General features: G+C 42.0%; 1 protein-coding gene across 8 annotated transcripts in view; it reads right to left on the bottom strand.

The window, feature by feature from the left end:
• Window positions 1-17349, bottom strand: part of RBMS3 (RNA binding motif single stranded interacting protein 3) — a 692574-nt gene that overhangs the window by 245023 nt on the left and 430202 nt on the right. For all 8 annotated transcript variants that reach the window (XM_025202359.1, XM_025202356.1, XM_025202354.1 and 5 more), the window contains exon 5: window positions 7845-8002. In XM_025202359.1, the coding sequence (XP_025058144.1) occupies window positions 7845-8002 (158 nt within the window). The remainder of the gene's footprint in view (window positions 1-7844; window positions 8003-17349) is intronic.

Genomic DNA, 17349 nt, shown 5'->3' with positions numbered 1-17349 from the left:
GCACAGGAGTGTGGCAATTAATAGAACCAGGCCTTGCCCCTTCTCCCTTATGTTTGGATTAGGACTGGGTCACATTGCTCCCTGGGCACTGCCAATTCAGCCCACTGGGGAAAAAAGTTAAGCACTACTAGTTAATTTAGCAAGGTACAAATCTACCTACCTTCTGCCTAAATTCTAATGGCTTGTGATATAAAGCAGGTTAAATCAATGGTGCTCAACCTATCTGACTCAGAGGCCAGAGGAATGGCATAGGGTGAGTCTGCAGGTATGATCCGTAAGGCCCATGTGATCCCACACATCCGATCCAGTCATAGCATGACCCTGCATACCAGAACTGGCCTTAGCATGCCCCTATGTGCCAGATCCACTCCATGTACTAGCATAATCTGGACCATCGGCCTCCCCACAGGTCCAGAAATTTGGCAGAGGGGGAGGGGTGACACCAGTAACTACCACAGCTCTGGGAGCAATTCACTGCTACCACTCCCTTACTGCTAAATTTCCAGACCCACAGGGAGCTCCACAGCCAAATGACATGGCCCCACAGGACAGATCTGGCCTGCAGGCAAGAGATGGAGCACTACTGGGTCCGACAATATACTAGGTCCTTCTGGCCTTAAACTCCATGGCTATGGAACAATGCAGATAAGTATGGGTCTTCTTAGGACTCTCTAGGTGTTCTTCAATTCTAATTAATTTTATTATTTCCTCCCATACTAACATGCTCAATAGATTTTTTATCTCCTCAAATTTGCTTACTTGAAATTTAATACCCCAGTGTGACTGCATTCTGTTAATCCCTCCTATGGCTAATTCATATAGCTTGTTCTCTCATCAACTCAAACAGTAAGAGAAAGATCATGATTTCCCTGTTGGATGAAATCTCTATATTTTAGATGAAAAACACTGTCCTCTTTGTAACCTGAAGGAACATAAGGCAGACTAGGCAGAATTATTCATTGGGGTAAATTATCTCCTTGTTTGCCATAAACTTCACTTTTTTCCTAACTCACACTGTGTGAACTCCCTAATTTTTTGTATTTGTGTTTGCTTAAGTTAAAGGGAGCTGTGCTTGCCATCATCTATACACACACAGAATATTTATAGGGAGCATCAGGGAAAAGAGGATCCTCCCTTCTAAGAGATCTTTTATTACATACAGTTATACTTAAGAAAAGAAAAGAGGCCATCCTTAATGGACTGGCCGACATCAACATCTTAAGGGATAGCCAGCACGGGTTTGTTGCGGGTAGGTCTTGCTTGACCAATCTCATTTCCTTCTACGACCAGGTGACCTATCACCTGGACAAGGGAGAAGAGATTGATGTCATATATCTTGACTTCAAAAAAGCCTTCCATCTGGTTTCCCATGATCACCTCTTGGAGAAACTGGCCAATTGTCGCCTTGGGTCCTCCATGATCCACTGGCTGGAAAATTGGCTCCGGGGTCGGACCCAGAGGGTAGTAATTGATGGAAGTCACTCATCGTGGTGTCCTGTGACCAGTGGGGTCCCCCAAGGCTCTGTCCTTGGACCCATACTGTTCAACATCTTCATTAATGATGTGGACACTGGAGTCAGAAGCGGACTGGTCAAGTTCACCGATGACACCAAACTTTGGGGCAAAGCATCCACACCAGAAGACAGGCAGGTTATCCAGGCTGACCTGGACAGACTCAGCAAGTGGGCGGACGAGAATCTGATGGTGTTCAACGCCGATAAAGGTTCTAAGTGACCAAAACACTGGCTTGCATCCATAGATGCTTCTCAAGCAAATCCCGGGACATCATTCTCCCCTTGTACTCGGCCTTAGTGAGGCCGCAGCTGGAGTACTGCATCCAGTTTTGAGCTCCACAATTCAAAAAGGATGTGGAGAAGCTTGAGAGAGTCCAGAGAAGAGCCACGTGCATGATCGAGGTCAGGGAAGCAGACCCTACGATGATAGGCTGAGAGCCCTGGGGCTCTTTAGCCTGGAAAAGCACAGGCTCAGGGGTGATCTGATGGCCAACTACAAGTTTATCAGGGGTGACCACCAGTATCTGGGGGAACGTTTGTTCACCAGAGCGCCCCAAGGGATGACGAGGTCGAATGGTCACAAACTACTACAAGATCATTTCAGGCTGGACATAAGGAAGAATTTCTTTACTGTCCAAGCCCCCAAGGTCTGGAACAGCCTGCCACTGGAGGTAGTTCAAGCGCCTTCATTGAACACCTTCAAGATGAAACTGGATGCTTATCTTGCTGGGATCCTATGACCCCAGCTGACTTCCTGCCCTTTGGGCAGGGGGCTGGACTCGATGATCTTCCGAGGTCCCTTCCAGCCCTAATGTCTATGAAAAAAAACAAACAAAACAAAAAAAAAACTAAGGGCTTAACTGTAACCTCACTTCAACCAGTGTATAGCAGCAGCAAATTCCAGTTCTGTTTAAGTCAGTGTAATTAACTAAAAGATTATGGATCACATAGCAAAAATAAAACCTAAACCTCAAACCCAGTTAGCAATAACTCACAATTATAGATCCTCCCACATCTAATCACAAAAGAGCAAAGCTATTTTCTCTATACTTCCTTTTGTTCTGAGATAATGGAGACACATAATTGAGAATTTCTTGACTTTTGTCACTCTCTGTAAACAGCAACACAGCATTATTTTATGACAGTTTATGCTGGACAAATTCTCTTGTGTTACTTGGAAAAGGAAAAGAATAGCATGAACACACAGTCATTTCTACATGGACCTGGAATGATTTATGCTGCTGTCTTCATGCTCTCAAGTTAAGTATTATACTAGTGCCTGCTAGCGCTGCAATAGTTGAGCACCTGACTGTCAGCATTTTCATCATAAATTTTGTTTTTAGAGGCTTATGAATTTGCTGTGAAATGTCACTTGGGGAGGGGGGGATGAATCTTGCAAGGTCATTTTAAGTTACAAACAGCAAATAAAATAAAAAAGTTAGTGGTTTCTAACACTGTTTTTATACTTGACTATTCAAAAGGACCTTTAAAAAGCTTGATATGCTGTTCAATCTATAGTGTAGAACATTTAAACATGACTTTTAAAAAAGCAAAGCTTCATATTATTTACATGAGAAATAAAATGATCTTAGTTGAGGAGCAACTATTTAACAAAAGTATCCAGTGGGTTTTCATACAATAGTTTTAGGACTCAATTTTAGGTTCTTTTTTGATCCAATGGGATCAGGATTTGACATCTGAGTGTGTAAGAACTGGGTTGTAAGTAGTCTGGAGCAGTAGGCCTCCAAGGGAGGGCAAGAGACAGGAGCTGGGGGAGTCAAATCCAGGTTGGGTGGGGGAAGTGATCCAGAATTCCAGAGGCACAATCCAAGTCACAGGCCAAGTCAGGGGTCTGGAGTCAGGGCCCAAGTTATCAAAACCATCCGGAAATAACTGGATCTTCTCAATCTCTTTCTGAAACAGATTTTGTTTGGCTTCCAGTGTGGCATCATCTTTGATTCTAAACTCTTTTTTTCACATATCCTTTTGTATATATCTTTAATTATGCTTACCACTATTTGGTCATAGAGCACTGAATTGATGCCACCTGTCCATATCACAACTTCATCTTTTCTGCCGTAATTACTGTATGTATTTATAAGTACTTGGAGCTAGGTCCTCAGATGCCCCCAGAGTGTGGTTTCTTCCATATGTATTTAAATTCTAATGTTACATTAATTTCAACTTTATGCAATTCCACTACCTATCCATTCATTTCCAGACACCATTAACATTTTTACTCCATGCTTTTAACTGTCCAAACAACAACTTCTCTCTCATGGACCCACCCTCTCTTTCTCTCTCTCCTTCTATTCCTATCTCTTCTCTGATGAATAAAATTTCCAGTTTCAAGTGTACAAAAATCCTGGATTAGAATCCAGTAAAGATCATAAATTTAGCTTTAAAATAGTGGTATATTTTAAAAATATCATTTCCCATTGATTTGGGGATCTTTTCCTTTGGTTTCTAGTTTCTAAGGCCTTATAATGTCTTCTGATCAATGTCCTCAAGTCTGAGGTTTAGAAATGTATCTTTTAATAAAAAATCAATTTTTCAAGTTATAGGATGTATTACTTCCTGGGTTCCAAAGGCTATGGCCACCCCTCCCCCCACTTCCTGCAGAATTACAAAAATGGGAGAATCACAACCCTGGTCTGTTGGAGAGTCTAGAACCAGGAATCACTATTTTTGAAGTATATAGCACTGTCCAGGATACCTAAAAGGTCTACTGATTCATTATCAGTGGAAATAACTTTTATGGAGCCACAGCTACAGTTTTAAAGCTCTTCTGTCTCCTTGCTTATAACTTTCCTCACAAAATATCCCTTGAGGGTATAACTGTGCACACTTGGCCTCATACAGACATTCCCTTTCTCCTGGGAGGAGAAACCATGAGAAGTTCAGGTTTTTTCCTCCCAGAGTAAAAATGGTTGCTCCAAGAGACAAAATAACCTGGGAACAACCAGGGTTAAATCACTTCCAGGAGAGTTTCTCCTGGGACAGTGAATGTCTGTACATGCTGACAACACACACTGACCATGGGCAGTCTGAGCTAGCCAATCAGGGCTGCCCTATGCATTGCTACCATCTGTTGACAGGCAGATTAAGGAAGCCTGCAGAGCACACTGAGAGGTGTATACAGGAACCCCCTGGCTTGACAGTGTTAGCACTGCAAACTCTCCACTCTTCAGGGCCTCAGCATTTGAATGTCTGTACATGTGGCGCTGGGTTAGTTTCTCTATCATAAAAACAAACCTGAGAGAATTATCACAGGTTATTTGAATATGTGTAGACAGCCTCGGTCAAGCTGCAATGGAACTTTATGGGAAGTTTTAGGACAATCTGTTCAGGTGCTTTCAAGGTAAACAAAAGTGCAGGAATATATTTTTCTACCTTAAACAAAGTATTTATAGTTGTACAGATGCATAAATTAGGCACAGATTATCTTTACATGTAGCCAGATAGTACTGTGTTAAATCTGACCCAAAACACATTAAATTGCCACCTATAATACAATGCAGCAGCCATGTTAAACTTAAACAGTTACAAAGAAAAGCAGTCAATAACTGATCAGTATAAATTTTTACTTCTGGTTGCTTTCTGAGCAAATTTTCTGACTATCATGGTGCTTCCTGGGCTATTTCTGTCCTTTTCAGCATCATAAATGCACAGCATAGAAAACATTATGTAAGCAAGAGATCCAGTAATTTGCATTCAATCAAGGAAGCAAAACTATGGCTTAAAAATACTTCTTCTGATCATCGACTTCTTTGGACTGAACCTAAAACATTTTTTTTTATTAGAAGTTTAAGTATCATAGTATAATAATTATACCTCTGGGGGCTTAATTAAAAATGACTGTTATGTCAATCTTCAAAACTGCCAGAAGACCAGTCATTTCAGTGGATGCAAAGTAAACCACTTCAACTACATTTCTGGCATGAAGCTGCAACACATATAACAACTCTACAATCATGCAACTCTACAGTCATAGATCTGGCTAACAAAATAAATACCATGTATACAAATACATAAAGACCAAGATCACCAGCCCTAGCTGAAGAAAATGGATGAAATTTTAAGCTATGTTTATTTTTCCCTGGTCAGTTGGGAATCGCCAGATCTCCTGGCTAAATTGCTTTCCTCAGCTTTGTGCCCTGGTAAATCAGAGGACAGAAGCAGCATGGGAGGCATCATGATGGCTTCATGTCACCCAGACATTCCCCTAGACAGAAGCAATCTTTCCAGCTAAATCAGCTTTAGGACGCCTTACAGTAACTCACAAGCATGAGGACCACGGACACTACATACAAGTAAAACTGACACCTTGTTTTGTCCTATATTCATACATATCTACTGTGTTCATATATTATGAGGTGATAGGTGCACCTAGCATGCTTCTAAGTAGGGAGACCACATTAGTTTTAAGGAAATCTGGGCAAGCTGGGACACACCCCTCCTCCCACCTCCTAAGTCAGCAGTGCTGCTGCAGGCCATAGCAGAGCCAGTGCAGGTGTAGATGTAGTCCGGTGGGGAAGTGGAGCTGCCCAGACTACCATACTGCTCCACCTCCCTGCCAGACTGTGCCCGTGCCCCTGCATTTCCTCTGGCACTTCTGACCAACCAGCCAGGACCAGCCTATGAAATCCAGAATTGTCCTGGCCAAACCGGGATGTATGGTCAACCTACTTCTAAGCAACAACAAATTAATTCATCTATATACAGAGACACATTTATAAATGAAAGACCCTGAATAGTGCTTTGTTATGAGAGAAAGATCATGTGATCATGTAATTAAAGTTTGTATTGGAATTGTTAGCAGTACAAAGGCAGAGTTAAGATTCAGCTTTTTTTTTGCCTTTTATGCATTTTGTAAGAAGTCATGGCCTCATTCAACTCAATGTGAATTTTGTAATGGACTTCAATGAAGCAGTGATTTCAGCCTTCCTGTTCTCATGTGCTTAACCCTATAACCTTCATTGCACTAATATAGAGGTTTTTTTTAATTAATCACACACATTACGAAGAACACGGCCAACTTTTAAAATGTAGGTTTATCATCTAATTACACTGATCTATATTTAGCTTTTTTTTTTTGGTTAAGTCAAACTAACACTATTAAATGAGAGACTGCAGAAAGAATGATGTGTCATCCTTCAGCCTGAATGCTTTGTCTAATAGCTTTTGAATTCAGACAGTATTATCTTAACATTTCCTTGTGTATGATGATCTTTTATATCAAGGACAAAGGTAACATTACAATTTCAGTTATCTTGCAAGCTGCCTCTATCACACAGCCACCCCATTTTACTCAACAGTGTTATGGCACTGTGAGAAGTGCCATGATATACCAAGATACAATGTATTGCAGGGAATTCATGAGATAACAGAGTCATCATTCTGCCTGCTCTTCAAAAGTACAGTATCATAAATGTTCTGTAAGCAGAGTGATTTTTGCTTTTCTTTTGAAACAGAAGATTCAATTATTTACAGCATAATTTGATATCAAGTGGGTTTTTTTTCCCCACTTTCCTTTCCTACACCTTTGTATGCACTTCTCCATTCCTTATTTTTTTGTCAAGAACCTATTCGGTTTAACACTGTTCTTCACTGATTGAGCCCTCTGCAAACATTTCCCTATAGTTAAAATGGAAACTTCTTTCTTGTCTTACAACGCCACAAAGTACAATAAGGTGGGTTCTATCTTTCTAATGAATCAAATTATTCAGCCAGGGTTTCTTAAATGAAAATAGTCCTCCTGTCTTCCTCTGACAGGCACACAATCCTTGGGGCTTCCAGGTATTCAGATGCACTTCCTCCCTCTGATCTTTTTGCTTATAAATTTAACTTTCCCCATTATGAAATCTTCGGTAAACTGCTGCATTCCTTTTTCACTACATGTATGCTTTTGGCTATAGGACATTTATTATTATCTAAGCTTGATACTCCATGGACAGCTCAATATTCCTTGCAATTTTTATGCCAATTTACACACACACACACACACACACACACACACACTGCAAGGAGTACACCCACACATATAAAGCATAATGAACACATTTTAGACCAGTGAAACAAACTTCCTTTGCAAAAATCTTGTTGGTCTAATAAATGATATCATCTCTACTGTGAGTCCTGATTGCCTTTTCCTTTTACATTGGTATGCTTCGTATCAGTGGAAACTACAGACAATACAATCTGATAAAGCTGAGGTCTCTTTACTGCTTTGCATATTCTTAGCTATATGGCTTTAGAGAAGACAGCATCTGTAAAGGGCCAAAGCTGATGTCAAAAAAAAACATAAATCAAATAAAGCAAGTGTTTCACCTGGCAAAGCCGACTCCTCTGCTGACTCCATTAGCATCTCTTAATATTCTGGTAGAAATGACATGTCCAAAGGGTTTCAGCATGTTCTCCAGTTCCTGCTCATCCATAGAAATCGGTAAATTTGAGATGTATAGATTTGTAGGGTCTTGCTCTTGTTGCTAAGACAAAATAAAAGAAACAGCCTCAATTAGACCCAGTGTTTTAAGAGAACAGCTTGTAACCTCAGATATCCAGAAGCAGTGAATACTCAAAATTATTCTGAGCCAAGAATTTATTACAGGGTTAAAAGAAGAGCTATGCAAGCTCTTCACAGCTGACAACTTATTTGCCAAATTAAGTCCTCAATCCTGCCAACCTTCATGCATGTGCTTAAGTCTGCGTACATGAGTAGTCATACTGAACTCAATGGAACTACTCATTTGTAGAAAATTACTCGTATGCACCAGTGTTATCAGGACTGCAGCCTAATTTAGCAAACTGACTGTGAACAGAACATGATTTTCAAAAATGTGTTCACTGTTCAGAAACATTCAACTGTTTTATGCAGAGACGCACATTCCAGCATGTGCAATGTTTGCAATCATTTTACTCTCAGTAAGGTTTCTTGAAAACAGACCATTTTCCACATAACATTTCTATGCATTTATCTATCTTTACGATTATTCAGTGAAAAACAGTGTTGGCAGAAAATTTCCCAACAAGCTTTAATTATGATTTGTGATTTGACCATGCAGTATTTGCAACTCAAACTTCCAACTTTTTTGACTGGACATAGAGATCACATATTTATACTTTGATTGGGCAAATATGACACTTAGACTGACATTACCAGTGAGAATATTCAAGAGTATGTATTTCAAAGTCAGGTTCTATAAAAATGTTATTGTCATGTACAGTGTCCTGTACAATGCTCACAAAGCTCCATGTTTCTCTTACAGCCTCAGCTCCAGGGTCAGGTCGTTAAGTAAGAACCTCAGTTTCTTTCTTTCTTTGGGAAGTCTATCCTTTAGAGCTAGGGGGAAAAGTCTTGAAAATATGAACCCTAAAGATTGACAAATGTAATACTAACTACAGTAAAATTTTAACCCCATCTCACAATGAAGAGGTTCTGACTTGTGTGTTTTGAATGCCTGGGTTTGGCAATACTGGTAGAAAATGCATTTCATCTTCTTAGTTCTGCTGTCCCCCCAGATGCACAAGTAGACTAGAGTTACCTGTAATATTTCAATCCTTGGAGCAGTTTGAAATGTCTGCCATTTGTTTAAAACCAAAATACATAAAAACAAAATAAAACTGGAACATTTTCGTGCAACTATCACAGTAAACTTTATAAATAAATATTTAAGTAAAATGTAGACCAGAAAAAATATAAAATGCAAAAAGGTCAGTCAAACTGCTGAAAAGTAAACTGGCTGAAAAGTTAAAAGACAAGAAAACGAAAGGATAAAGCTTACATTATGTTTTGAATCTGATGGGAGTGAAGGACTACAGTAATGCCGTTGCAATATTTAGCTAAACTTGAAATGGGAATAAACTCCTACCTAAAAAGTTTGCTCCATGACCTTGATTTACCTATCACATATTTGGTCAGTATGATAAGGAGAGAAATAAACAGTATTATTAAATCATAAAAGGTAGTGTTAATCTTTGGGGTTACATATTTGTTTCTCTGGATTCTCAAATTTCCTGGTGACATACTTGCTCCCTTCCCTTTTCCCAGCTTATACATGCATCATTTTAGTTTGAAAAAAAAGATTTTTTTTTCAAAATGTTCATATTTATTGATAGGATGAACCTAATTCACAACCAGAAGCCCAAGCACTCCCCCAGATCCTAGGGGCATCAAGGATCTAAACCATTTTACAACTGATTCCCCCATCAGCAGAAAAAAATCACACCCAAACCCACTGCTCCAGGAAGAGTCGGACACCTGGCACAGGAGTATTTTTAATTCATTTAATTATCTTAGATTTGTGCATAATACTTTTGAAAGCAGATTTCCAAGTTTGGGACAATAAAATTCTATTTGGTTTTTTACAATGATTTGCCATTTTATCCAATTCTGAATTGGCCTGGTAAAGATCTGCCCCATTTGCAAAGCAAGGAGTTTGGGACTTCTATGTTGTAAAAACAAAACGCTTCAGAAATGTGTTTCCCATATACAACAAATGAGTTAGCACTATCATGCAAGTGAAGCATAAATATTGAGGGAGAAGAAGGAGGAGGGTGAAAAGTGCTTCCTACATACCTACAAGGTAGCCACTGTTTTGCTCTGTGAAGTCTAGCCTTTTTGGTAGGAATGCTAGAAATTAGCACCGTCCCCTCCCCAAGTGCCACTGTGATCCCCTTCCCCTGGCTAATCTGCTTCTCTGCTTTCTGTTCCCCATCTTGTGCTCCCTGTCCAATGTGCTGCTCTGTTTCTGCTTCCTTCCCTATCTGCCACTGTGCTACCTGCCCACTCCCCAGTCTTCTGTGTGTTACAAACAGAGGCTGCCTATGCCATTTATTGGCCACCTATGATTCAGCCTACAGATCAGAGTGGTAGCTGCAATCCTTCTATACCACTTGCCCCAAAGGGTGTTGGGGCACTACTGCCACAAGGATTTTGTGGCCCTTATCCTTTGATATATCCACCAGTTTCCTCCATGCTAGATTATTCTGGTAAACATAAAACCTTCTTTCATACTGCAGAAGACTGAAGTGGCACCTCTATCCAGTTGCATAGTTGTGAGATAGCCACATCTATGGCAAAAGCAATGTAAAAGGCCTGGAACTGGCTCTCTTCAGTGGACTTGATTTCACCTTTGAGACATACAAATATTATCTGACTGAATCATCCTCCCTCAGACAAGCTACTCTAACAGGAAAGAAAGGGTTACATTTTCAAGGACAAGAAATGCAATTTTTATGCATACAATTGCAAAAATGGGAAGAATACTAATCTGGTCAGTTCAAAGAGCCTATTCCCCATTTAAAATTGGTGTATTCCCACTCTCTCATATTTATTCTTGTGTGTCTGCTGATGCATACGTTGAAGGAAAAAGAGAGAAAGATGGTAGACCTTAAAAAATGCTAGCTCAAAGCTGGTTCAAAAATGCCTTAAAGGTTTAAACCTTTTAAGACAGCAAGTTACCAGTCAGTTAAAAATAATAGTTGTGACTAAAATTCAACATCAGAGCACTTCATGCATTGGGCAGCAGGTGTATAACATCTCTAAAGTTCAGCAGTCAGGAACATTTTGGGTGGGAAGTGGCCAGAAAATGCCTCATTGTTTGTTAGGAAGATCTGAGGCAGGCACTCAGATAGGAAGTGCTGTACAACAAGATGTGAAACATGCCTAAGAGGGGGTAGGCTGCAATACGCAATGAAATTAGTTTGTGATATGGGACCCTAGTATCAAGGCTGGAAGAACAAGAAGCAGAAATATTTTTCAACTGAGAACAACTTAGAACAACTTAGTCGTTTACTTAGACTTCAGGAAGGCCTTCGATATGGTATCCCACCCCATACTGGTGAACAAGTTAAGAGGCTGTGACTTGGATGACTACACAGTCCGGTGGGTGGCGAATTGGGTAGAGGGTCCTACCCAGAGAGTCGTAGTGGATGGGTCGGTATTGACCTGGAAGGGTGTGGGCAGTGGGGTCCTGCAGGGCTCGGTCCTTGGACCGATACTCTTCAATGTCTTCATCAGTGACTTGGACGAGGGAGTGAAGTGTACTCTGTCCAAGCTTGCGGATGACACAAAACTGTGGGGAGAAGTGGACACGCCGGAGGGCAGGGAACAACTACAAGCAGACCTGGACAGGTTGAACATATGGGCGGAAAACAACAGAATGCAATTCAACAATGAGAAACACAAAGTGATGCACACCTAGGGAGGAAAAATGTCCAGCATACCTACTGCCTAGGAAATGACCTGCTTGGAGGCACGGAAGCGGAAAGGGATCTTGGAGTCCTAGTGGACTCCAAGATGAACATGAGTCATCAGTGTGACGAAGTCATCAGAAAAGCTAATGGCACTTTTCATGCATCAGCAGATGCATGACGCACAGAACCAAGGAGGTGATACTTCCCCTCTATTGGGCGCTGGTCAGACCGCAGTTGGAATGCTGTGTGCAATTTTGGGTGCCGCACTTCAAGAAGGATGTGGATAACCTGGAGAGGGTCCAGAGAAGGGCCACACGTATGGTTAAGGGCTTGCAGGCCAAGCCCTATGAGGAGAGACTAGGGCACCTGGACCTCTTCAGCCTCCACAAGAGAAGGTTGAGAGGCGACCTTGTGGCTGCCTATAAGTTCATCATTGGGGCACAGAAGGGAATTGGTGAGGCTTTACTCACCAAGGCGCCCCTGGGGGTTACAAGAAATAATGGCCACAAGCTAGCAGAGAGCAGATTTAGATTGGACATTAGGAAGAACTTCTTCACAGTTAGAGTAGCCAGGGTCTGGAATGGGCTGCCAAGGGAGGTGATGCTCTCCCCTACCCTGGGGGTACTCTTTCCTACCTATGCAGGGGGTCGGACTCGATGATCTATTGAGGTCCCTTCCGACCCTAACATCTATGAATCTATGAAGCTATGATTCTTCGCTGCTGCTATGGGATGTAACTAAGAGTCTGAATGTCTAAAATTCTGCATGCGCCATGTTATAGTCTGCATATACGTTATTCTTTGAAGATCTTTTTCTGTTTGTCTGTGTGGCTCTTCAGAGGTTTAACTGGTAGTGTTTGCACCCTGGATAGCAGATTCATACCTGATAGGCTTAGCACTCTGGGACACTGGAATGGAGGCAGGAGTTGGGGGGAAAGGGAATCAAGGCTCTGCTCTACAGTTGGTGCCAAATTAAGGGCTTTGACTCATCACTCGTCACATAAATCTGTGGTGGTGGCAGGGCAGGGAAGTCTTAACCTGTTTGCTGGTAGTGACAGTTTCTTTCACAGTAGCATCCAGCCCCAACTGTGCTCCACTCAGCTGGAGCCTCAAGCCCCTACCTCCATTCTGGTGCCTCTTACCTAAGTGAGGAGGGAAACTCAGGCTGATAATGCGTCTCCTGCCTTCCAACACCCCACTGTAATGAGTGTTGGGGCTCATGCTCCAGACACCCACCCACAGTCATGCTATTGTGCTACTTATTAGTTTGGATTTGGTTTTGTCTTATAAAAATCATACTAGGATAATTTAGAATGGAACCAACTCAAATTGATTTATTCAGGAATAGTGTGCATTACTTTTGCTTATTAGCCATCCATCATAACTCCTTGGAACAGTTTGCACAAGGGAGTGACTCACCAGTGACTATTTAAGAGGAGCTGATCTTTATGTCTTTCAAATTAATTTCGGTGTCCCTGAGAATATACTGCAATATCTGCTTTGGTGTCACTCAAAATAACGCACACGTTCAGTTTTTATATTTATGGATGATATAGTGTTGTCCTCTAATAATGAGAGGCTTACATTATCTTCACATGTAGGCTGATACCGTTCAATACCAATTACAAATCAGCCTTAAAATCACTTTTATCTTTCATGTTTTAGGTTCTGAATTCAGGTTTCATTTTCCCGTGAAATCACAACACATATAGGTAGATGACATCCATCCGTAAGCACAGCCTATCCACCACTCTGCTGCCTGCCCACTCCCCAAACTGTTGCCTGTTACAAACAGAAGATGCCCATGCAATTTGTTGGCCACCCCTGATTCAGCCTATAGATCAGAGCAGTAGCTTCAACCCTTCTATACCACGTGCCCCAAAGGGTGTTGGGGCACAACTGCCAAATGGATTTTGTGGCCCTTTTCAACAAAGTCATACCACACATTTTCCATTTCTAGCTACAATTTTGAAAACTGTAGTGACTAGAGTTTCAGTTTCCTCCTCAGAGCTACAAACAATACAGACTATTCCAATCTAGACTAAATAGGGTGGTAGTATTGTAGCTGAGATGGTCCAAGAATTACGCAAGCAGCAAGGATATTTTGTGAGACCTTTTATTAGACTAACAATATAGTTTGGAGAGACCCATACTTTGTGCCCAAAAGCTTGCCTAACATATTTCCCAACCAAACAGTTGGTCCAATAAAAGATATTATAGTTAAAAGAAAACCGGATTCAAAACTAAGATCAGCCCATGTTCAAAATTTCTTCTTGTTCAATATTTACATTTTTTGATGCTGCAGATTATGAACAGTTCCTGGAGTATTTAAAATATAAACCAAATCTTTCAGGTATCTGGAGAGTGATTTGAAACTTGAAATCTTTTACAACGAATATGAATTACAGTTTTTGTCATTTTTCCATCTATGCATTTTCTTTTTTCCTACTATTTTCCCAAACTGGAGTTAAGGCCAGCATTTTCAAACTTGATGCACAAATAATAGGTCCTGCAAACCTTATTATAAATACAATGGTTCTGATTCTAGACAGGATAAGCCACAACCCCTGAATGATGTCACAAGGCCTCAAAAATCAGGTCAGTAATTTAGGTGTCTGTTGGTCTAGCCACCCAACTTTATGGGGGCAAATCTAAAATTTTGACCTCAGTATTAACATTCTGGCAATAATAATAAATGCTGTACCAGAGATTATATGCAAATCTGCTACATTCTTCTCATAACAATCTTCAATTTCCCCTTTAAGATATTAACTGTCCTCAATTTTCCTTCACAAATCTACTAAAAGTTAAATAAATGCTATGATCAGTGTCCACAGCATGGCAATCTGAAATCAGGCATGGCTGGAAACATTTTTGCATATATATCTATCAACTTTGGCTTCTATTTAAGGATTATGGGTTGGGACCTCACCTTATGTAAATCAGCATAGCTCCAAAGAAATCAATGGAGCTGTTCGATTTATACCAGATGATAGGGGGCCCAGTTACTTTTAAATTAAAACTTCCCTTATAAAAATACTACAATAACAATTCAAGCCACTTAGGCTTAAAATAGTATTAGCACTGTACTTGGGACCATAACAGCAGTAAAAGCAAGGCATATAGATTTAACTCGCCCACTTTGCCAGAGCTCACAATCCATTTTACTTGCATTTCAATAGGCACATTTTTAATGGCAAGAACGTTCTCAGAAATCACAACAGCACTGAACACAAACATGCCAAGAATACTCACAAGAATTCACAACAAAAGTGCTCTCTTGCTAATTTTATAAATCTTCTTATTACTTGCATGAATAGACTTGAACAATTATGAACTTAAATAAGACTCTTCCTGTCTATAAAGTTCATAGTGGATCATCCAGGCAGAGAAATAGAAAAACACTATCTGATTTATATAACCAATCACACTGTGCAAACAATGAACCATGAATATGCATAGCAAGATGGCTTGTTCACAAACAAGTCCTGGGTGAAAATTTGTTCTCTTGGATTTGTTAAGCAACTGTAAACAAGCACATTCATAAAAATCATGACCTGTAAATAGAAAAAGGGCAAAAATATTTAGGTGTGTTATTTGCAACAATATTTTGATTAACTTTATAGTGCAGTATTATTTATAATTGCGGTATTAATGAAAAACCTGATATTTAAAAAGAGTTCACAGTTTATACATAAGGAAGTCCCCTCACTGCAAAATTCCAGACTACTCTGCTTTATTATGTAAGCTGTACTCAGATTTCTTTTAATGAAGGCTAAGTACAGGTGTTCAAGAAGCCTGACATGGAAGCACTCTAAGTTTCAAACTTTACCTAAAGTGCCCAAGGTGAGGTTGGGACCAAATAGAACAGATATTGGCCCTTTGGTGGAGGGAAGCCTCAGAGCCTGCCCCTACTGACCAAGGCCAACAGGTAGGGGGAGCTCTCACACACCTCCCAGCATGTCCCCTGGGCTCCCTGGGCAACTGAAGATTCTCAAACAGTGCTGAACAGACAACCCACCCCTGATTGGCTGCTGGGAATAGGCCACCACACTGCCAACCCTTTGCCATGATGACTTGCACACGCTTCCGTGTTGTGGCCCATGTGTACCCAGTCATGGTGTTCTGTCACTTGCGCCTAAGCAGGGGGACCCAAGAGGTGTGGCAGGTCCTATTGTGTGAGTCTCACTGGAGGCTGAGGGACATCACAGCCACCCACCTGGACCTAATGTGGCAGTGGCTTGCCATGGCATGTGTTCTCATGGCCACAAGCCACCAGCCAGCCAGCGCACCCTGTGCCCTCCAAGCATCCTGGACTGGGCTGCCAACTTTCACACAGCTGATGAGGATGAGGCCCACTTCTGCTCCCTGGGCTGAAAGAAAGCAGGTGCTATGTCCCCAGGGTTCCTGAATGCATCATCAGTAACATCATCATCCCCCAGTCCTTGTTGGGAACCCAGCCTATCCCCCCGCAACCCTGGCTGATGAAGTCCTATGGGGGGTAGCTCGACCACAGAAAGGAGAAATTCAGCACCTTCAGCCACCTCAAGGCACTAAGGCAGGCTTTGAGGTGGACAAGGACAACCAGATGTGACTGATCGCTGCCATGTGTGGCCTCCACAACATGTGCAAGACCAGGGCTGAGAAGGCATGGCACATGGACCAGGCTTGGCACCGTGGGCACACATGGCATAGGGATGAGGGAGAGGGTGAGCCCCCCACCAATTTTGATGGACCCAGCCCCACACAATGGTAGGCTGTCTGGATCCACAAAGCCCTGGCCTACTATATCCATACCCTCATGGACCAGGAATCCTCCCCAGATGAATAGGACTTGAAATCCCCTTACCATTGCACCAGGCCCTAGGTTTCCTACCCCCAGGCTCCTCTGGCCCTGCATCATTGGCAGTGCTACCCGAACCCAGGCTGCCCAGACACCATTCCCCTTCCCCTCTCCAAAAGCCCCCTCAGGGGCAATGACTGAGGTGTGGAGGAAAGCAGCACAAGGAAGATTTGTGCCTCAGTTAAATAAAACTTTGCAGCTGCCAAACTTTTCATGTGTTTAATAAACAAAGAAAATATGTTGCACATGGCCTGTGGCAGAAATTAACACAATTAACACAAACCAGCAAACCTTTGGAGGGGCAGGGTGGGAGTGGGGGGGGATTTGAGAAAGAGGCAAAAGAACCTGGAAGGGGAGGTTATGGCAGGAAATGGGAAGGAGATGGGGCAGGGGGAATGTTATAGGGGCTAAACTCAACACACATGAAATCTTGGATGGAGTGAGGCACAGGGCAGGGGGCTTTTGACCTGGCACCCTCTTTCAGGGTCCAGAGCAAAGAGCAGGGACTTCTCCATGTAGGAGCTGGACAGGTGTGTGACCCCAAACCCAATGTCTGTCTCAGAGAGCTGCAGGGTGGGAGTTGGCTGCTAGGCCAGGGTGGAAGGCTGCAGAGTAGAAGGCATCACTACAGCAGATGCCATGGATTCCTGGCTCTCTCTGGGCCCTCAGTTGCCACTTCCAGGGCTATGTCTCCCCCTTTGAGGACCATGAACCTTTGGCCCACACCTGGGGCTCATGTCAGGCAGCTGACCCAAGCCTGGGGGCTGTCTATACCTGCCAAAGCTGTGCCACTCCC

This window comes from Alligator sinensis, unplaced genomic scaffold (assembly GCF_000455745.1).
Source record: "Alligator sinensis unplaced genomic scaffold, ASM45574v1 scaffold181_1, whole genome shotgun sequence".
Taxonomy (NCBI): Eukaryota; Metazoa; Chordata; order Crocodylia; family Alligatoridae; genus Alligator; species Alligator sinensis.
The sequence above is the reverse complement of the archived record's forward strand: the minus strand, read 5'-3'. Positions and strand labels throughout refer to the sequence as shown.